Here is a 23,752-nt window from a genome sequence, read left to right as displayed (position 1 = left end):
TGCATGACTTAAAATACACAAGAGCTGTCTATACTAGCACCGTCCGTTCGATCTCTTTGCAACATCTGTTGGAACATATTATATCTTCGCAGGAATGGCTATTTGCACCGATGCAAGATTAAGTACGTGAATTAAATATCAATGCTATTATTTATGTACATCTATTCATATTAATCCATGGTCAATTGAATGGGAAAACAACAATGACCGGCGGTAACCAAACTGCTCACTTGGTTCATGTTTTTACATTTGAATTATTATTTTGCATGGAAATATAGGTTTTAATGTCTTAACATTTTTGCAGCCAATTAAGTCTGTTGACAGTATTTTAAAACGATTTTAAAACTACATATTAGCTAAACAATTATTATCAAAACTTTCCATTACCAAATGTAGCACGTGTAAAATAGAGAGTCTAGAAACACTAAGATGAGACAAAATATAAAAGGCTTGCTCTAGATGGCTTAAACATGTTTTAATTTCCACCAAAGAGTCCACTTATTTGTCTTGTACGCCTGCAATTTTGATAATGACGGCCTACAGTAAATGTCCTTTTCTTCCGTTCGTCATTTAGTCTGTTAAACCAGCGTCAATTTCAAATGAAACAAACATTCTAATCGCTCAATAAATATCATTATTTAAGTTCAAATTATAATAACAAACACTTACACTGATCAATACTTTCAGTTATGAATACTATTCCGAGACATGAAAGTTTCAGTTGTGAGACTACAACAATCTTCATAGCAACAAGATAAGACAACTCACTTGGTGGATCTACTTTTTCTCCAGTGACGGTGAAATTGCGCTCCACAGAGTCGTATTTATGTGCCACAACGACTTGGAATATTCTGTCTGTAGTCAGTACGTTGTACAGGTCATATTGGGTCTTGTCAGATGCCTCGCGATCTACTTTCGGTATCGTGATGGTCAGATTTTTGCCAGTCAGAGATACGAAGAAATAGTCCCTGTACATGTCTGTTGGCGGAAGCTGCTCTCGTACTGTAAATTAATATTGTTGAGAATGTCTTACAATTCAGAAATTGTTGATAGCAAACAACTTACATGCGCATGAAATAATATAATAAAGTTTATAATGAAAAATGCAATACAGACTTTGATGCGTTTGTAGTCCCTTAGACAGTTAAATTAAATTTAAGACATTTCTTAATTGATTACATTTTTAAAGGCTTCATTTCCAACCCTAGGCTACTAATGAGCAGCAAAAAGCTTAAATATTCAACAGACTGCGAGTTTCTCACAGGCTGTTCTGGTTTTATGCTGGTTTATTTAGCCATTTTTACTTTACTCCTAAGTATAAAATGGTAAAAATGTTAACACGATGATAAACTCCACAACATTTTATGAAAGATGCATGACCTAATTTCTAACTTAGTTTTTAACCAATTTATTTAGTTTAAACTAATTAATTTTAGCTTGATTGCATAGAAAACCTAAGGCTTATTTGAAACACTCTGGAGTCTGTTCCCTAGACTATAACCTGTACTTGGTGTCTATGGGAGAGATGTAAAGAACGCTCCCACAGTGGGGATCGAACCCGTAATTACGCCTGAGCAACTTCAATGTTAAACTTGTAACTGGGTTACATGAGAACAGATGCTTTACAAGTAATGAAGTTGTTCATGGCAACTGCCCATGGAAAGCAAGCCTCCTTCATTAAAATACAAATTTGCAGCTGAATGTATGTTGACTATTTCAAGTGCAAGAAAAACCTGGTTATAAAGGCCTATCAGAAGTTGAGTTTTGGTCGAGGTTCATATTGGAACACAATGCATAGCAATGCAGTTCACACAAAAATATTATATTGTTTGCTGGTGAAATGAAGTTGCAAATGAGAAACTTTTACATTTTTAACCTAAATTAATTTTAAGTTCAACAATTATTTGTACACAATTTTGACAAAAAAACACAACTGTAATCATTGTTCTGATGTTGTGAGGTTCTTTTAACAGGTATTTTATGGCGTTGGAACAGACCCATTCCCTAAGCTAAGTCGTAAAATAAAAATCCCAATTTGCGCCGCTTTGAAGCCATATATTTGACCTTTGACCTTGAAGGATGACCTTGACCTTTGACAACTCAAAATGTGCAGCTCCATGAGATACACATGAATGCAAAATATCAAATTGCTATCTTCAATATATAGCAAAAGTAATGACAAACCATAAAGTTTTGGGACACACAAATACAATGACAGACAGAAAGTCAGACAGGCCTAAAACAATATACCCCGATCATTCGATCCGGGGGCATAAAAACCCAATTATGAAATTATTATTTATTTATTTTTAAATAGGTGTCTCATGATTATCATATATCTATTTTATTTCAATTACATCTAACAAAGTTTATAACTAAATTTTATTATTTTGTTCTTTTAATTTAATTATTGTTTTTCCCATATCAGGGTTCTTTTCGGGCAATATATATTTCCAATCCTTAAAATTGCTTTTTTTTTAAATGGTCAGAAAATATGTTTGTTTTATACCCAAGGGTATCGCCCCCCTACCAATTATCTCCTGTCCCTCGTTGGGCCCACTCTCTACGACCTTGGGCCGGTACCAGTACCATATGAAGGCCATCTGGTTAATCCAATCAACGTCTGTTATGGCGTCCACTCCTACATTGATCACACTGTCAGGCTGCGTGTAATACGTGTCATTGGGAGTGATTGTCAGCTCAATTTTATCTACAAGGACTAAAATACAACTTGTTTGAAATTATTTGCTCTTCATTTTGCCAAAGTATTACACATACTGGTAGAAAATAGTTATGGGCCGTGCTCTGTGAATAGGGGGTTTAATGCATGTGCGTAAAGTGTCGTCTCAGATCAGTTTGTACAGTCCGCACAGTCTTATCAGGTATATCACTTTTTGCTTATATGGTATTTTTCATTTACAGAAAGTCTTTTTTAAGCAAAAAAACCAGTTTAGGCAGAGAGTCTCGTCCCTGATTATCCTGTGCAGACTGCAATGGCTAATCTGAGACGACATTTTACAGACATGAATTAAACCCCCTTTTCACAGAGCATAACTCATATATCTACATAATAGGCACTATCACAAGCTGGAGAATGAGTTGTAAACTGTAAAAGGTTCTCATCTTTTTAAACCCAAATTATTTTTCAGAATTTCTTAATATACAATTGTTAAGGCTTCATTTGCAACCCTATGATCCTGATAAGCAGCAAACAGCATAAAACCTGAACAGAGTGCAAGTTACGCGAACTTGATCCGTTACTCATACACATAGGCCAACACAACAAAACTTAGGAAAAGGTCTATGAAAAATACTTCAGAAACAGAATGCTAGACGGACAGTGCAACTGCTGTATGCCCCCTACATGTTGGGACATAACAACACAAATTATACTGTCTTGTTATGTATAAAAGTTATGATTTTGCATTGGTTTACATTAAATCAAATTTGGTCGATTCCCTGTTATTTGCAAATCTTTAACAAGAGGGCCAAGATGGCCCTAGTTCGCTCACCTGAGAGGAGTCGGTTCATTCAATCTTTACCAAATGTCAAACTTGACCTAGATATTGTCCAGACAAACATCCTGGTTAAGTTTCATCATTATTTCATCTGCGAGTCATGAACAATGTACCTATGAAGTTTCATGATCCTAGGCGTAAGCATTCTTGAGTTATCATCCGGAAACCATTTTTCTAAGTTGAATCACCGTGACCTTGACAGCCATTGTGTGAAAACGTTGTTTGGCACTGTGACCGTGACCTTTGACCTAGTGACCTGATAATCAATAAGGGTCATCTGCGAGTCATGATCAATGTACCTATGAAGATTCGTGAACCTAGGCATAAGCGTTCTTGAGTTATCATCCAGAAACCATTTTACTATCTCAGGTCACCCTGACCTTGATCTTTGACCTAGTGACCTGAAAATCAATAGGGTTCATCTGCGAGTCATGATCATTGTACCTATGAACTTTCATGATCCTAGGCATAAGCGTTCTTGAGTTATCATCCAGAAACAATTTTACTATTTCAGGTCACGGTGACCTTGACCTTTGACCTAGTGATCTGAAAATCAAAACGGGTCATCTGCGAATCATGATCATTGTACCTATGAAGTTTCATGATCCTAGACATAAGCATTCTTGAGTTATCATTCAGAAACCATTTTACTATTTCAGGTCACCGTGACCTTGACGTTTGACCTAGTGACCTGAAAATCAAAAAGGGTCATCTTCGAGTCATGATCAATGTACCTATGACTATGAAGTTTCATGATCCTAGGCATAAGCGTTCTTGAGTTATCATCTGGAAACCATTTTACTATTTCGGGTCACCGTGACCTTGACCTTTGATCTAGTGACCTGAAAATCAATAGGTGTCATCTGCGAGTCATGATCAATGTACCTATGACTATGAAGTTTCATGATCCTAGGCCTAAGCGTTCTTGAGTTATCATCCGGAAACCATTTTACTATTTCGGGTCATCGTGACCTTGACCTAGTGACCTGAAAATCAAGAGGGGTTATCTGAGAGTCATAATCAATGTATCAATGAAGTTTCATGATCCTTGGCATCAGCGTTCTTGAATTATCATCCGGAAACTTTTTACTGCTTTGGGTCACTGTGACCTTGACCTTTGACCTAGTGACCTGAAAATCAATAGGGGTCATCTGCGAGTCATGATCAATGTACCTATGAAGTTTCATGATCCTTCGCATAAGCGCTCTTGAGATATCCGGAAAGCATCTGGTGGACGGACGGACCGACATGAGCAACACAACATACCCTCTCTTCTTCGGCATAATGAGAAAACTGCCCCCTCCCAGCAGCAACATATTAGCTAAACAATTATTATCAAAACTTTCCATTACCAAATGTAGCACGTGTAAAAAAGAGAGTCTAGAAACACTAAGATGAGACAAAATATAAAAGGCTTGCTCTAGATGGCTTAAACATGTTTTAATTTCCACCAAAGAGTCCACTTATTTGTCTTGTACGCCTGCAATTTTGATAATGACGGCCTACAGTAAATGTCCTTTTCTTCCGTTCGTCATTTAGTCTGTTAAACCAGCGTCAATTTCAAATGAAACAAACATTCTAATCGCTCAATAAATATCATTATTTAAGTTCAAATTATAATAACAAACACTTACACTGATCAATACTTTCAGTTATGAATACTATTCCGAGACATGAAAATTTCAGTTGTGAGACTACAACAATCTTCATAGCAACAAGATAAGACAACTCACTTGGTGGATCTACTTTTTCTCCAGTGACGGTGAAATTGCGCTCCACAGAGTCGTATTTATGTGCCACAACGACCTGGAATATTCTGTCTGTAGTCAGTACGTTGTACAGGTCATATTGGGTCTTGTCAGATGCCTCGCGATCTACTTTCGGTATCGTGATGGTCAGATTTTTGCCAGTCAGAGATACGAAGAAATAGTCCCTGTACATGTCTGTTGGCGGAAGCTGCTCTCGTACTGTAAATTAATATTGTTGAGAATGTCTTACAATTCAGAAATTGTTGATAGCAAACAACTTACATGCGCATGAAATCATATAATAAAGTTTATAATGAAAAATGCAATACAGACGTTGATGCGTTTGTAGTCCCTTAGACAGTTAAATTAAATTTAAGACATTTCTTAATTGATTACATTTTTAAAGGCTTCATTTCCAACCCTAGGCTACTAATGAGCAGCAAACAGCTTAAATATTCAACAGACTGCGAGTTACTCACAGGCTGTTCTGGTTGTATGCTGGTTTATTTAGCCATTTTTACTTTACTCCTTAGTATAAAATGGTAAAAATGTTAACACGATGATAAACTCCACAACATTTTATGAAAGATGCATGACCTAATTTCTAACTTAGTTTTTAACCAATTTATTTAGTTTAAACTAATTAATTTTAGCTTGATTGCAAAGAAAACCTAAGGCTTACTTGAAACACTCTGGAGTCTGTTCCCTAGACTATAACCTGTACTTGGTGTCTATGGGGGAGATGTAAAGAACGCTCCCACAGTGGGGATCGAACCCGTAATTACGCCTGAGCAACTTCAATGTTAAACTTGTAACTGGGTTACATGAGAACAGATGCTTTACAAGTAATGAAGTTGTTCATGGCAACTGCCCATGGAAAGCAAGCCTCCTTCATTAAAATACAAATTTGCAGCTGAATGTTTGTTGACTATTTCAAGTGCAAGAAAAAGCTGGTTATAAAGGCCTATCAGAAGTTGAGTTTTGGTCGAGGTTCATATTGGAACACAATGCATAGCAATGCAGTTCACACAAAAATATTATATTGTTTGCTGGTGAAATGAAGTTGCAAATGAGAAACTTTTACATTGTTAACCTAAATTAATTTTAAGTTCAACAATTATTTGTACACAACTTTGACAAAAAAACACAACTGTAATCATGGTCCTGATGTTGTGAGGTTCTTTTAACAGGTATTTTATGGCGTTGGAACAGACCCATTCCCTAAGCTAAGTCGTAAAAGAAAAATCCCAATTTGCGCCGCTTTGAAGCCATATATTTGACCTTTGACCTTGAAGGATGACCTTGACCTTTGACAACTCAAAATGTGCAGCTCCATGAGATACACATGAATGCAAAATATCAAATTGCTATCTTCAATATATTGCAAAAGTAATGACAAACCATAAAGTTTTGGGACACACAAATACAATGACAGACAGAAAGTCAGACAGGCCTAAAACAATATACCCCGATCATTCGATCCGGGGGCATAAAAACCCAATTATGAAATTATTATTTATTTATTTTTAAATATGTGTCTCATGATTATCATATATCTATTTTATTTCAATTACATCTAACAAAGTTTATAACTAAATTTTATTATTTTGTTCTTTTAATTTAATTATTGTTTTTCCCATATCAGGGTTCTTTTCGGGCAATATATATTTCCAATCCTTAAAATTGCTTTTTTTTTAAAAATGGTCAGAAAATATGTCTGTTTTATACCCAAGGGTATCGCCCCCTACCAATTATCTCCTGTCCCTCGTTGGGCCCACTCTCTACGACCTTGGGCCGGTACCAGTACCATATGAAGGCCATCTGGTTCATCCAATCAACGTCTGTTATGGCGTCCACTCCTACATTGATCACACTGTCAGGCTGCGTGTAGTACGTGTCATTGGGAGTGATTGTCAGCTCAGTTTTATCTACAAGGACAAAAATACAACTTGTTTGAAATTATTTTCTCTTCATTTTGCCAAAGAATTACACATACTGGTAGAAAATAGTTATCGGCCGTGCTCTGTGAATAGGGGGTTTAATGCATGTGCGTAAAGTGTCGTCTCAGATCAGTTTGTACAGTCCGCACAGTCTTATCAGGTATATCACTTTCTGCTTATATGGTATTTTTCATTTACAGAAAGTCTTTTCTAAGCAAAAAATCCACATTAGGCAGAGAGTCTCGTCCCTGATTATCCTGTGCAGACTGCAATGGCTAATCTGGGACGACATTTTACACACATGAATTAAACCCCCTTTTCACAGAGCATAACTCATATATCTACATAATAGGAACTATCACAAGCTGGAGAATGAGTTGTAAACTGTAAAAGGTTCTCATCTTTTTAAACCCAAATTATTTTTCAGAATTTCTTAATATACAATTTTTAAGGCTTCATTTGCAACCCTATGATCCTGATAAGCAGCAAACAGCATAAAACCTGAACAGAGTGCAAGTTACGCGAACTTGATCCGTTACTCATACACATAGGCCAACACAACAAAACTTAGGAAAAGGTCTATGAAAAATACTTCAGAAACAGAATGCTAGACGGACAGTGCAACTGCTGTATTCCCCCTACATGTTGGGACATAACAACACCAATTATACTGTCTTGTTATGTATAAAAGTTATGATTTTGCATTGGTTTACATTAAATCAAATTTGGTCGATTCCCTGTTATTTGCAAATCTTTAACAAGAGGGCCAAGATGGCCCTAGTTCGCTCACCTGAGAGGAGTCGGTTCATTCAATCTTTACCAAATGTCAAACTTGACCTAGATATTGTCCAGACAAACATCCTGGTTAAGTTTCATCATTATTTCATCTGCGAGTCATGAACAATGTACCTATGAAGTTTCATGATCCTAGGCGTAAGCATTCTTGAGTTATCATCCGGAAACCATTTTTCTAAGTTGAATCACCGTGACCTTGACAGCCATTGTGTGAAAACGTTTTTTGGCACTGTGACCGTGACCTTTGACCTAGTGACCTGATAATCAATAAGGGTCATCTGCGAGTCATGATCAATGTACCTATGAAGATTCGTGAACCTAGGCATAAGCGTTCTTGAGTTATCATCCAGAAACCATTTTACTATCTCAGGTCACCCTGACCTTGATCTTTGACCTAGTGACCTGAACATCAATAGGGTTCATCTGCGAGTCATGATCATTGTACCTATGCACATTCATGATCCTAGGCATAAGCGTTCTTGAGTTATCATCCAGAAACAATTTTACTATTTCAGGTCACGGTGACCTTGACCTTTGACCTAGTGACCTGAAAATCAAAACGGGTCATCTGCGAATCATGATCATTGTACCTATGAAGTTTCATGATCCTAGACATAAGCGTTCTTGAGTTATCATTCAGAAACCATTTTACTATTTCAGGTCACCGTGACCTTTACCTTTGACCTAGTGACCTGAAAATCAAAAGGGGTCATCTTCGAGTCATGATCAATGTACCTATGACTATGAAGTTTCATGATCCTAGGCATAAGCGTTCTTGAGTTATCATCTGGAAACCATTTTACTATTTCGGGTCACCGTGACCTTGACCTTTGATCTAGTGACCTGAAAATCAATAGGTGTCATCTGCGAGTCATGATCAATGTACCTATGACTATGAAGTTTCATGATCCTAGGCCTAAGCGTTCTTGAGTTATCATCCGGAAACCATTTTACTATTTCGGGTCATCGTGACCTTGACCTAGTGACCTGAAAATCAAGAGGGGTTATCTGAGAGTCATAATCAATGTATCAATGAAGTTTCATGATCCTTGGCATCAGCGTTCTTGAGTTATCATCCGGAAACTTTTTACTGCTTTGGGTCACTGTGACCTTGACCTTTGACCTAGTGACCTGAAAATCAATAGGGGTCATCTGCGAGTCATGATCAATGTACCTATGAAGTTTCATGATCCTTGGTATAAGCGCTCTTGAGATATCCGGAAAGCATCTGGTGGACGGACGGACCGACATGAGCAAAACAACATACCCTCTCTTCTTCGGCATAATGAGAAAACTGCCCCCTCCCAGCAGCCATGTTATTCAAATGACCGGAACCATTTTTAAACTCAACTCTCGTATCAAGGAAATAATTGTTCTGAGCAAATTTCATGAAAATTGGGCCAAAAATGTGATTTCTACTGTGTTCATATGTTTTCACTATATACATATAGAGAAAAATACCCCGCCCACTGGCGGCCATGTTTTTCACCGATCCCGACCATTTTCAAACTCGTCAGAGATATCAATAAAACCAATGTTTTGACCAATTTTCATGATGATTGGGCAAAAATTGTGACTTCTAGAGTGTTTACAGGGTTTCTCCATAGCCAAATAAGGAAAACTGCCCCGCCCACTTGCGGCCATGCTTTTCAACAGATCGGAACCACTTTTGAACTCAACCAAGATATCATTAGGACAAACATTTTGACAAAGTAACATGAAGATTGGGCATGAAATGTGACTTCTACAGTGTTTTAAATGTTTTTCTTTTTTTTGACCTAGTGAACTAGTTTTTGACCCGGCACAGCCAAGTTTCGAACTTGGCCGAGATTTTATCGGGACAAAGCTTCAGACCAAGTTTCATGAAGATGGGACAAGAAATGGGGCCTCTAGAGTGTTTACGAGCAAATGTTTACGGACGGACGGACATACGACGGACAAAGACCGGTCACAAAAGCTCACCTGATTGGCTAAAAATGCATGTTTTTTGTGTGTGCATATCTCTGTGTTTCATGCTTGCAGATTAGCCTGTAGAGTCCACACAGGCTTATCAGGGATGACACTTTTTACATAAACTTGATTTTTGCTAAGAATAGACTTCCTTCAAACTAAACTACTATAAAAATAAGTGTCGTCCCTGATAAGCCTGTGCGGACTGAACAGGCCAATCTGGGACAACACTTCATGCACATACTTTATGCTACGTTTTTACCAATAGGATATTAAAACACAATGTACATGTATATTTTGCAACTCTTCATGCCCTTCAAGTAAACAACAGAAAAACGGTGGGTTAAAAACCATATTCCACACTTACCAATAGGAGTTAGGCATCCGTCGCCAAAGAGCACCCCATACTCATTCTGTACGAGGCACTGGAAACACATGATATCCTTCATCATCACCTTTGAGAGGGTCAACTCTGTACGCTCACTGTTCAACCGGAACCGCCCGCGCTCTATCACTGCTCCGCCAGCTGCATGGGAATAATGAGAGAAATACTGGTAAGTAATCATGAAAGTTTGTAACGCAACAAAGGGTGTTTTCTTTTTTGTTTTAAGAAATGACCAAACTTTAAAAGACAACAAAGTTTTCTTCTATTTCGGTTGTTTCTTGATAATGAAACTTTGTTGATAAGATAACCTTTAAACATACAATAAATAGTTCGCAAATAGCAAAATAAACTATGAAATCTAATTATACACATTCAGGGCTACAATAAAACATTTAAAAAAAGATGTGTTTGTGAAACAATATGTCCCCCCATATATTTGACCTTGAAGGATGACCTTGACCTTTCACCACTCAAAATGTGCAGCTCCATGAGATACACATGCATGCTAAATATCAAGTTGCTTTCTTCAATATTGCACAAGTTATGGCCAATGTTAAAAGTTTTACGCAAACAAACAAACCAACAAGCCAACAAGCCAACAGACAGGGCAAAAACAATATGTCCCTCAGTATAGACTGAGGGACATAAAAAAGACAACTTTGGTTTAATATATCATTTGGACCAAAATGTGCATGGCTGGTCACACATGTAAGAAGATTGCTCTGGGAAAACGGGGCTTAATGCATGCGTGTAAAGTGTTGTCTCAGATTAGCCTGTGCAGTTCACACAGGCCAATCACGGACGACAATATGTTCCAAATCTTAATTTTTGTTTTAAAGTGAACTCCTTTAAACGAAAAATTCCATAAAGGCGTAATGTTGTTCCTGATTAGCCAGTGCAGGATGCGTAGGCTATTCTGGGACGACACTTTCTGCACATGCATTAAGCCTGGTTTTCCCTGTACACGGCTCATATGATGAACCAGCAAATTCTTTCAATTGATATCCCCCGCAAAATAAATTGTGTTTATGGATGGTGCCAATCTGTATATATGCAGTATAATAACGCGCAAACTATTTGAGTGTAAGGTAATTGTTTTTATGCATGGCATAGTCTCCTCATTTATATATATACACCCATGAAGTTTCATGTTGAAATCTTGTATTGTATCTGAGATAGCACACTAAAAAGTTCCATCATACAAAACAACAAAGGACAATAACTCTTATTTAAAAAAGTGAAAGGTTATAGTTCTAAAGCACGGCACTTCTGCTCATTAATATCAAAACACCAAGGAAGCTGCATGTTGAAGTCTTGAATGGTATCTGAGATATAGCTCTGAAAAGTTACATCAAATAAAAAACAAAGGCTATCACTCTCATTAAAGAAAGTGAAGGGTTATGGTTCTTGTCCATGTCACTTCTCCATATTGACATATATTCACCTATGAAGTTTTATTTTGATAAATTTAATAGTTTCTGAGATATAGCCCTAAAAAGGTTTGTGACAGACGAAGAGACGGACTGACGGAAAAAAAACAATTCTATATCGGGAGACAAATCCACTTACCACATCCCAACTCATCCGAGCCATCCCCACAGTTGTTTTTGCCGTTGCAGACTTGGTTACCCTGCAGACATGCCTTGTTGTTGTCGCACGCGAATCCTGGGAATGTGCATGTTGGCATGACCACTGGACACTCCCTGTCCACAGAGATACAATGACCCTTGCAAGTTTTAGTACCCTCATCACATGTGATTGTTACTGAAAAAACAAAACATGCACATATAAAGTGTCCGAAAAATTTCTTATTTTTCAGGTAAAATAAAATATTTGGTAGCCCATAAAAATTACCTACAAAATGATAAGAGGCAAGTTTTCATCTTTATTATTTTTCTTCATTTACATATACATAATATGTAAACATACATATACATAATACAGCAAGTAGTCTGATGTACAAAGCTAATATCATAAATTAATGTTACAGTACACGCACCATGTACTTAAACAAAAATGCCTGTCCGCGGTGTTAACTTTTCCTGATGGATGACATTTTGCGGGGGTGGGGTGGAGGGGGGGTGGGGATGGGGACTGGAAGAAAGAAAACAAGACTATTGCCAATCAATAAAAGTCCCCTATCGGCTCCACCATTGTCAGAAATTCTACCAATATCAGAATCTTTTTTTATTTGTTGCCATAGCAACCAGATTGTTTGACGTAGGAACAAAATGAAATGACGTGCATAATGTCCATATTGCCATCTATCCGTGTTCCAAGTTTCATGAAAAAATATTAAGAACTTTTAAAGTTATCACAGGATCCAGAAAACCACCATTTTCAGCAGTATTTTTAGTCTATTTGTTGCCATAGCAACCAGAATTTTAGACGTACGAACAAAATGAACTTTTAAAGTTATCGCAGGATCCAGAAAAGTGTGACGGACGGACGGACGGACAGACAGACCGAGCACAAACCATAAGTCCCCTCCGGTGTAACAGGTAGGGGACTAAATATTAAAAACTTTTAAAGTTATCACAGGATCCAGAAAAACACCATTTTCAGCAGTATTTCTAGTCTATTTGTTGCCATAGCAACCAGAATTTTTGACGTAGGAACAAAATGAAATGACTTGCATAATGTCCATATTGCCATCTATCCATATTTTAAGTTTCATGAAAAATTTAAGAACTTTTAAAGTTATCGCAGGATCCAGAAAAGTGTGACGGACGGAGACAAAACCATCAGTCCCCTCCGGTGAAACCGGTAGGGGACTAATAAACACAAGAAAATCATATACTGCGTGTAGATATTACATGTATGCGTACTTAAATTCAGACGATACGTAAAGTCGGAAACGTAAATAAAGCGTTTAGATGATCATTAATATTGACTCTTATGGTGTTAATCAATGCAAATGCCCTTTTTAACAACAAATACAGAGTTTCAAAGAAATCAAGAGAGTATTAAATCATTTATTTACTTGTGTCCGACTTTAAGTACTGTCCGAATTTACGTATTGCATCCGTATGTTACGACACTTGTGTGCAGTCAGTATACAATACAATAATTGTTTCAATAATGAAGGAACTGATACAGCGTAACGGTAACCATACAGCGTGTTAACATTATATTTTATTAAGAGGAAATGTCAATGCCAAGCAATTCGCGAGATACCCCGGTACTGTAGTTGAAATTTACAACGAAACTTTTAATGGAAATTAAATGATCTCAATGTTGTACATGCTACGCAATTTTTATTTACAATTAAATACACCCACGCAAATTTTTGCACGCTTTTTATCTGGACAAAGAGATTCATGTATTTCATGTAGAACTTGTAACCTAAAATAGCTGTACACGGCGCGTGCAAACTGTGTCTGGTGATTTACGCATGTTGCAATACAACGGTCCTGATTGGGAGCTAATTTCATCATATCTTAAAATAGAACAATATGCCGAAATTCATTTGACACTTTCGAAAATTTCAAACGTTTGTGTTTATGACTCTTATCGTCTATATTTCCCACCCATAATTTGGTTTTAAAAATATAAATCGGGCATATATGGGATTATCGATTAACAGTCATTCCTTTAATCCAATCATTAATTGTAATGCAAACTAATTAGCAGGTGTTAACCGCGTTCACACCATTGAAATTAATATTCATTTTCGGTTTCGTTACCGTTTTGAAGAATCCGCTATTGTTTTGATTTCTTTAATGTTCGGCGTCCTTGGATATTTAACGACATCATAAACGATGTTGCTATTACTCATTGTTGCGGTTAACAAAGAATTCCAAATTGCGAAATTACATTGCATCATGTGCGCAAAGTTTCCCCCGCAAACTATTTTTTTATCGAGTGCAACGGGATTGTCTCCCATATGGCCATCGCCCCCAAAAAGACGTGTTAGTTGGTTACGGGGGATAGTGCAAGATACAGGAGACACCCCGTTCCAGAGGTGACCCTGGGTCTTTTAGTGCCCGGTGTATAGCACCTAGTACACTGCACCTCGCTTTAACGTCTCATGCGAAAGACGAGTTAGTGGGTTAGGTGCAGCGGGGGATCGAACCAGCAATCTCTGGATTGTGAAGCCAGTGTGTTACCACTAGACCATGGATCCGCTACGTGCGCAAACTAACCAAGCGGCTCTCATTATATTATGAGCAGACGACAAATGTTGATTCTGATTGGATGATTAAAATACACTGTTACTGTTTACAATCGACATTACCGCCAGTGATCGGTGACTGATTAGATAATTGATTGCACTTTGTTATCGGATTATAAGCAATACACAGTGTACAAACACTTGGTCAGCGTGTTTATTCTACGTATGTCTGTCAATAAACCGGGCTACCGCTCTTATAGATTTATAGTAGCCCGGCGGGCGTGAGCTGGAACATTTCAGTAGCCCGATGAAAAACTTAGGTAGGCACCGGGCTCCGGGCAATAGATTTGTCGGACACTGACATATATAAGATCTTGCATTCAAGTTGTGTCCAGTATTTTAATTCATGATCAACGATGACTCCTATTTTAATTCTTTTTCAACATTGACTTGTATTTCTGTTCATTATCAACTTTGACCCCTATTTTAAATCATAATCAACTTTAACACCTATTTTAATTTATGATTAACTATTACTTGTATTTCAATTCATGATCAACAATGACTCTTTTTTTAATTCATTAAGAACTATGACACCTACTGAATTTCATTGTCAACTTTTACTCTTATTTAGTTCATGACAAACTTTGAATCCTTTTATATTCATGATAAATTATAACTCCTATTTATTTATTCATTATATGAGCATTTTTCTTGGAAAACCAGGCTTCATGCGTGTGCTTGAAGTGTTTTCCAGATTAGCCTGTGCAGTTAGCATTGGCTTATTAGGCAAAATACTTTCTGAAATTATGGTAATTTTTATTTAAAAGGATTCTCTTCTAAGCGAAAACCAGATCAGGCGGAAAATGTAGTCCCAGATTGGCCTGTGTAGACTAGAGCTGTAACGATTCACTCATCATTCGTTTCGATTCGATACCAAATGGTCCGATTTGATTATTTTCGATTTGATTCAAATTAAACTAGTTGCAGCTTATTTTGCAAACTATTTCATGTTTGGTTTGTCCAGGACATGAATTAATATGTTTGGTATTTGTTATTTACTTATTAAGTCATTATGCTGTACATTTAAAGTGTTTATTTTTTTTTAATCAAATTTAAAAACGCACATTGTTTTATAAGAAAAAAATTATTGAACAAAACTTCTTGTTCAGTTATTCTTAAATAACATAAAATGCACAATCTATCACATGTGTTTAACACCAAAAACAAAACAAAAACAAACATGTAAGTATATAAACAACTTCCAGTTGACTTCACAGGGAAAAGTCTCGATTTTTTTACTATATAATATGTATACAAACAAGGGATACAACTATTTATTTCAACTTTCCAATAAAAGCAATTGCAATAACACAAACGATTTTTTCTTTGTTAATGGTAATTCAATCACCGAAAAAAATACGAACTGTAACGTAATATTTGATTTTTTTTCATAAAAAGACTGACATTTTGCGAAAAGCCAAAAGCTATCGAAATCGACACGGGTTTGCAACACAAGGTAAACAAGAAATACCCCTGTAAAGCATCGATAGGCGGCTATTTTGTATCATTTATACCATATGCACTTACAAAGTAGCAACCTTGTGAACAGATCGTTCGCGTGTTATTCATGACTTATTGATTTAAACTTTATATTTATAATTATTATTCCATCAACTTCAGTAAACTTTTCAAAAGTCGGCCAAAGTTGTTATTGTCGTTTACAATGATCTCCTTTACCCGGCTTGTATATAGTTGTCAAACGTTAAGCCGGGAAGCAATATCGTTCGGTGGCGGATTTTACAACAATGGCAATTGTAGCTGTGCAAAGGAAACGAAAAAACAAATTTAAACCAGACGAAATCATAGTAAATGATAAGATAACGTTATACGCCTGCGAAATAATTCAATTTTTTTTTTCCAAATACCATCGGAAATTACACGCAATCTTAGGTCTTAATGTTTTTCCACAGATGAAATTCAGAAAAATAATTGTTGCAAACCTGTGTCGATTGAAATTATGGCTAGTTGTATCCTTTGTTAGTATGTATAGTTTATAGTAAAAAAATCGAGACTTTTCCCTGTGGTTGACTTCTTAACCGAATGCACACAGTAAAGTAAACAAGACTATTGCTAAAGCAATATATTCCTCTTCCGGCTCCACCATTGTCAGAAATTCCACCATTGTCATATTTTTTCTTATATTTGTTGAAATAGCAACCAGAATTTTTGACGTAGGAACAAAATGAAATGACGTGCATAATGTCCATATTGCCATCTATCCATCTTTCAAGTTTCATGAAAAAATATAGAGTACTTTTAAAGTAATCGCAGGATCCATAAAACCACAATTTTCAGCAGTATTTCTAGTCAATGTGTTGCCATAGCAACCAGAATTTTTGACGTAGGAACAAAATGAAATGACGTGCATAATGTCCATATTGCCATCTATCCATGTTTGAAGTTTCATGAAAAAATATTAAGAACTGTTAAAGTTATCGCAGGATCCAGAAAAGTGTGACTGACTGACAGACTGACAGACTGACAGACAGACAGACAGACAGAGCGCAAACCATAAGTCCCCTCCGGTAAAACCGGTACGGGACAACAAACCAACTGACTGATTTCAACTTACGTCAACAAAAAACGTTTTGCAAGTTGTCTTTGCATCAGAACCTTCGCGAAACCCAAAATGTTCCCATACTTTTGATTTAAATTTTGATGGAGCGTCTTTCAGCGTGGTTTAAGAAGCCATTTTACCGGCTGTTGTAATGCTTAGCATGTTATTCATTCATTCATTCATTAGATGCCATATTGGCTACTGACCAATCATAAGACGTATTACAAATGACAAGAAAGTTTAGACGACGGATTTGGAAAGTAAGGTTTAAAATGCGGATCAATCGGGATTGCAGTGAATCAAATCGAAATTGGCCGTATTGGTATCGAAATCGAATTGGCAGCGTTGAACCGGTTTTTCGATGCATCAAATCGAATCGTTACAGCTTTAGTGTAGACTGCACACGCTTATTGGAATCGCAATTAACGAACATGCATTAAGCCCAGTTTTCCAAAACAGCAGCTCAAGACAAGTTCAAGATACATACCCCCACAATTCCGTTCGTCCCGTTGGTTAGGGCAGTCCGGATTGGAATCACACACCTGCGTGTCCGGGATACAGTAGGAATAGCCGTCCCCACCAGCTCCGCAGTCAAAGTGGTTGGGAAAGCATCCTGTGACAGTTAAAGAGCAATGAATATTGTATAGTCTGCGCACTCCTACATAAGAAATAATGCATTCATGCATAGCTTGTAAAAAAGACAATGTTGTGCAAATAAGAATGGAAATAATTGATGATACAAGTTTGGTAACCATTTCATTATCTGTCATACAATAACTCCAACAATTAACTCAGGGTTTTTACTATGCATACACAGGTAATCACCACTCCGTGCAAACCAACTTGATTAGAATTCTAAACCTTTAATCAAATACATGTTGTTATTTATGATAAGAGTGATTATAATTGTATTCTTGTACTAAAGGTCTTCTTTTTTAAATTCCTAATTACTTAAGTATATTTTTTTACATTTCTTTGCAGAAAAACAACCAAATTCACTCATTGGATTCGCCAAAATACATAACATTTTTTACTAGAGGTTTTTCACACTACTAGTAACTAAACATGCTTTTTTCCGCTGGCAAATCAGCCATGCCAATAGGTTACGAAAATGTGGATCACTTAATGAGCATATAAAAAGAGTATTGAATATCTTAACTTCATGGTGATGACATTGTTCAGATTTCAATTCAATCGCTTGATAAGTGAAAAAGCAGTGACCTAGTTTTTGACCCCACATGACAGATATTCAAACTTGGCCGAAATCTTTAATTGGGACAAATTTTCTGATCATGTTTCACAAAGACTGGGCAATAAATGTTGCCTCGAAGGTGCATTAAAAAGAGAAAACTGGCTAAAATTGTGGACAAAATGCAGGACATCACTTCACTCACTGGCAATTTTAAGCCCATTTGAGAAAAGCGCCAGTACTGCCCCAATGTAAACTAGAGCTTTGTCACAGACATGACAAATACCCCCACATGCCGCATTGACACAGAATATTTTGCATGTTGTCTTCACAAAAAACAGCTGACACCTCAATGTTTAAAACAAACTAAATGACCCCATGACCTAGTTTTTGACCCGGCATGGCCCATGTTCGAACTTGACCTACACATCATATTGATACAACTTCTGACCAAGTGTGGAGAAGATCGGATGACAACTACTTGAATTAGAGAGCGGACACCATGCTCAATGTTTAAAACGCACTAAGTGACCCATTGACCTAGTTTTTGAACTGGCATGACCCATATTTAAACTTGGAATAGACATCATCTAGATACAACATTTGACCAAGTTTGGTGAAGATCAGATGAAAACAACCTGAATTAGAGAACGAACACTTGATACGGACTTACAGACAGACCGACAAGTTTATTCCTATAAACCCCCTAAACTTCGTTTGTTGGGGTATAAAAAATAGCACGAAAAACACTGCAATTGGGAAATTTTCGTTGGGAAATCTTCAGATTACTTTTAAATTACTAGGTACTTAAGTGCACAAACCCATTTCAATATTGTGCTCACCTATCAGTGGCTTGCTGTTGACCATCCACACTGGGGGCTTCATGTAGGACTTGTGTGAGGTGGCCCCGCAGTGGAACACTGCGTCCTGACCCACGGGGACTGACGTCAGGGCAGGGGCTTTGTTTCTGATGAAATCTGGGGGCGCTGAAAGGAGTACATAAACATTATAGATAGAGGGACACATCATGAGCTGCACTCTGGGGAATCTTGGGTTAATTCATGTGTTTAAAGTGTTGTACATGTGCCTGTGTAGTCCACACACGCTAAGTAGGGACAACACTTTCCGCTTCTATGGTATTTTTGTTTACAGGAAATCTGTTTATAGCGAAACTGAAGTTAAGGCCCAAACTGTCTTTCCTGATTAGCCTGTGCACAAACTGTGCTTTATTCATGTTTTGAAAGTGTTGTTATACATTTGCCTGTGTAGTCCACACACGCTAATTAGGGCCGAAACTTTTCGCATCTATGGTATTTTTTGTTTAAAGAAAATCTCTTTTAAGAGAAACTCTAGTTACGCCCAAATTGTTTTCCCTGATTGGCCTTTGCAAAAACTGGGCTTTATTCATGTGTTAAAAGTGTGTTGTACATAAGCCTGTGTATTGAACACATGCTTATTAGGGACGACACTTTCCGTTTCTAGTATTTTTTGTTAAAAGGAAGTCTCTTTTAAGCGAAACACAAGTTTAGGTTAAAAGTGTCTTCCCTGATTAGCCTGTGCAGACTGCAGGCATATTTTGTTTTGAATTATATTTAAGAAAAACACATATCTTAATATGTTCTATTTATAACCATGAACATGAATTTCAATTTGCAAACATTGCACCTTTTTTGACAAGTAAGCTGCACTGTTGAGCCCTTTACATTTTTATTGCAAACTATTTTGTTAGCAAACTTCTGGCATAATAACAAAAACATGTAATTAAGATTTTCAAGCTGCTTTCAAGATAACCATCTACCTCCTGCATTTTATTCAGCATTGCCTCAAAAATATACTAATATTTCGCCAACATTCTTATTTTTGTATTTAACGTTTCTACTCACTGGCTGCATCTGACAATGGCCTGCCTCAAACACATACTGGTGTGTAACCTGCATTCTCACCTGTAATTGTCAAGTTGACACCTTCACTGTCTTTACATACCCATGCTGGTCTTACACACATACTGGTATGTAACCCGCATTCTTACCTGTAATTTTCAAGTTGACATTTACCCTCACTATCTAAAAATACCCAGTCTGGTCTAACACACATACTTGTATGAAACCTGCATTCTTACATGTAATTTTCGAGTTGTCTTGCCCTTTACTCTATATGTCTACACATACCCAGCTTGGTCTAACACACATACTGGTATGTAACCCACATTCTTACCTGTAATTTTCAAGTTGACTTTACCCTCACTGTCTATACATACCCAGTCTGGTCTAAAACATATACTGGTATGTAACATGCATTCTTACCTGTAATTTTCAAGTTCACTTTTCCCCTAACTGGATGTAGTAGACCCAGATTTGCCTCACACACATATTCTCCCTCACTGTTCTGGTTCTGATCAGGAACCTTGATATGGGGCAACCTTAGCGTTGAACCAATACCTACTTCTTTGTTATTGAAAGTCCAAGTAATGTCAAACTTTTCACTAAAAAAACATTAATCATAATAATTTATCAAAATCTAACAATAATTGTAGCATTGCACTGAATAACATTTGAAAATACAATTGACAAAAACAAGAGCACCACATAACAGGTGCCACACTCGGCTGCGGGTGCAGTTTTTAAAAAATGAAAGCTTTTCAGAATATTTTTAAGAGGTCGCAGTTACCTTGACCTTTGACCTATTGACCCAAAATGGATGTGGCATGTAGAACTCATCAAGGTGCAGCTTCATATTTAGTTTTAAAGTTGTAGGTTGAAGCACTTTAATTTAAGAGCCAATGTTCAAAACCACGACAAAATGTTAAGGTTTTAGCACGACGCGGACGGCAGACACGACACGATGAGCTGGCTATGACAATACCTTTGGTTTTCTACGAAATCATCCGAGCTAAAAATACCATGAAAATATAGATGAAAACAATGAAAATTTCCCAAACAACTCTGATTTAGAGGGTTCATAAGTTCGTCCTTAAATTTTGCCTACTTAACTTTTTTTAAACCTCACAGAGCCAAGTTTTGAACCCAGCTGTTCAGAAAAATCTTTTTACTTAGATATGTTAAGACTTTGGTATGAATTTTGCCTCTAGAGTGTTCTCAAGGCAATCGTTGACATGGCAGACAAAAGGCTATCATAGGAGCTCACCATGAGCAAACTGGCAAACATGCCATATGTTTGGCGGGTCATTAGAGATGGCCACCAAATATTGGAAAGGACCACTTAAATACAAAAGTAGCTAAGCCATTGGTCCTATTACTTTTGGTTACAGTGTCTATTCTAGAAATCCAAAAGTAAGGGGAAAATCCCCCCTCATTTAAAAACAAGAAACCGTCGGAGACGGGTGATGCTACCCAAAGGTTTTTATGTCACAATATTGCACTATATATTCAGATAAAAGGAAACGTCTTGAGGGCATAACTTTGGACAAAATAATACGATGGATGGTTTAGCAACTTAAAAATTTCAAAGGGCCATAACTCTCAAAGTAAATCATCTTACCAGAACCCACTAATAACATGCGCATCTCCTCAAGGTAGTTAAGCTTCCCATAAAGCTTCATTGAAGTCCAGTCAGTAGTTGGGGAGAAATAGCCCGGACAAGAATTGCACTATTTGTACAGTTTATAGAAAATTTGAAATGGCCATAACTCTGTGAAAAAATCATCCGACCATAACCGGCTGATAATATGCACATCTCCTCTTAGTAGTGAAGCTTCCCATAAAGTTTCATTGAATTCCGGTCATTTGTTGCTGAGAAATAGCTAGGACAAAATTTTTGCACGGACGGACGAAGCGGCGACTATATGCTCCCCCTAAATTTATTTTGGGGGAGCATAAAAATAGTGGGATTTCTGAAATAGAGCAGGGGGAGGGGGCATTACCAAATTTAATTTTTATACATTTTAGTTTTAGTATTAAATTGTTTGTACATTATCACAAACCGTCAAGTCAGTAAATACAATGTTAATTGCTTTTAAATAAAACAGCAAATCATGTTTTCAGGGTTCTGCGCTTTTAATTGTTGACACAAAAATTGACACACGCACACTTTGCATGCATATGCTGTGCATGCAGCATGATGTGTGCGCAAATTTTATAGCCTAAGAATCAACACAAAATACATGCACTCATTTTATTTGAAGCTAGAATTTGTCAACATCATGTTACCATACAAAATTGGTAGTATGTTTCAGATTACCAATTGTATATGAGAATTCAACAAAACATTTACCATTGTACATTTTGAGTTGAATGATTATTTTTTGACACGCTTAAGTTGTAGAATTTTAACAATAATATGCATGAAATGCAAAATGTCCACAAAGATTATATCTAGTTGCCATCATCATGGAGGTAAACACCGTTTGGTCCGATTATTGTGGCAGGTAAAACGAAGCCAACAAACTGCCAAAAAACCACTGCCTAGGAGTGCTGTCGCTTATCCAAAGCATGCGCTCTCATTTGCCAATATCGAATTTTTAACACTACGACCCTGCGCCTTTAGGCGGGCCTTAGTTGGGAAAAGAGATACGAGTAAATAACAGACGATCGTAAATCGGCTTTCTACATTTTCAGCAAAGTCGATATAGCTTTGATCTGTAAAAATACTCCTGGATATCAAGCCTGCGAATTTTGTCGCAAACATGCTGGAAATGTGCACAATCTTTGGAAAAATAGCGCGAATCCCGTGGCCTAGAATGGACACTGTTGGATACCGCTTATGTATCATTTTAATATGGGTCTTGAGTCTTACCCTCTAGAAGAATAGTATGTGAAGATACATGTCAGTTCTGCAGTGTCCTCCGCCATCACTGTCACATCACTGCTGTACTTGAGCTCTGGGGGCCGGTCTCGTTCAGTTCCTAGCAACAGAATATGAGCCTCATTTTGAGAAAAATTGTCTTACTGCTTTCCGCAAAGGCTAATGAGGGATGACAATTTTTGCTTTTATGGAATTTTTAGTTTAAAGAGGGTCCCTGCTTCTCATACTTTTCATCATATGCTGGTTTTACCAGTGCAAGTTACATTTGCAAGTAACTAATAACTGCCATAGTTGAATCAAAGGTGCCAGGAATCGAACCTGCAATCCTTGCATAATCTACTGCTCTAAGCAAGTAAGCCCATATGTCAAGTTTTCCTATACATTCCACATACCTGACTGCACATTGAGTTTCATGGTGTGTGAGTTCCTCACGTCCATCAAGATGATCTCGTTCTTTGTCTCACAGACGTAGATATAGCCATTGTCTGACATCTCCACCCACAGGAAATGAAGGGAGCCTGAAGTAGAACAAAAATCAATGAGCCTCTTTTTGGGAAAACTGGGCTTTATGATTGTTCAAAAAGTGTTGTCCTAGAAGTCTGCACAGTTAAATAGTTAAATTAATGAAAACTGGGAGCAAAATAAGAGAAATGGCTTAACGGCTAGTTTAGACAATTCAAGCGCCATTACCTTCTGTTATGTGTTGTACTTTAAATCAATTATCAAAAATGT

At 37.1% G+C, this 23,752-nt stretch overlaps 1 protein-coding gene across 1 annotated transcript in view; it reads right to left on the bottom strand.

The window, feature by feature from the left end:
- Nucleotides 1–23,752, bottom strand: part of LOC127857451 (uncharacterized) — a 295,553-nt gene that overhangs the window by 18,492 nt on the left and 253,309 nt on the right. The window contains exons 17-24 of the mRNA XM_052393846.1: nt 19,102–19,245; nt 17,558–17,683; nt 11,906–12,100; nt 10,319–10,477; nt 7,015–7,194; nt 5,252–5,485; nt 2,531–2,710; nt 769–1,002 (exon numbers count right to left, since the gene is read on the bottom strand). Of these exons, the coding sequence (XP_052249806.1) occupies nt 769–1,002; nt 2,531–2,710; nt 5,252–5,485; nt 7,015–7,194; nt 10,319–10,477; nt 11,906–12,100; nt 17,558–17,683; nt 19,102–19,245 (1,452 nt within the window). The remainder of the gene's footprint in view (nt 1–768; nt 1,003–2,530; nt 2,711–5,251; nt 5,486–7,014; nt 7,195–10,318; nt 10,478–11,905; nt 12,101–17,557; nt 17,684–19,101; nt 19,246–23,752) is intronic.

Source organism: Dreissena polymorpha, chromosome 14, assembly GCF_020536995.1.
Source record: "Dreissena polymorpha isolate Duluth1 chromosome 14, UMN_Dpol_1.0, whole genome shotgun sequence".
Lineage (NCBI taxonomy): Eukaryota > Metazoa > Mollusca > Bivalvia > Myida > Dreissenidae > Dreissena > Dreissena polymorpha.
This window is presented reverse-complemented; position numbering and strand designations above follow the sequence as displayed.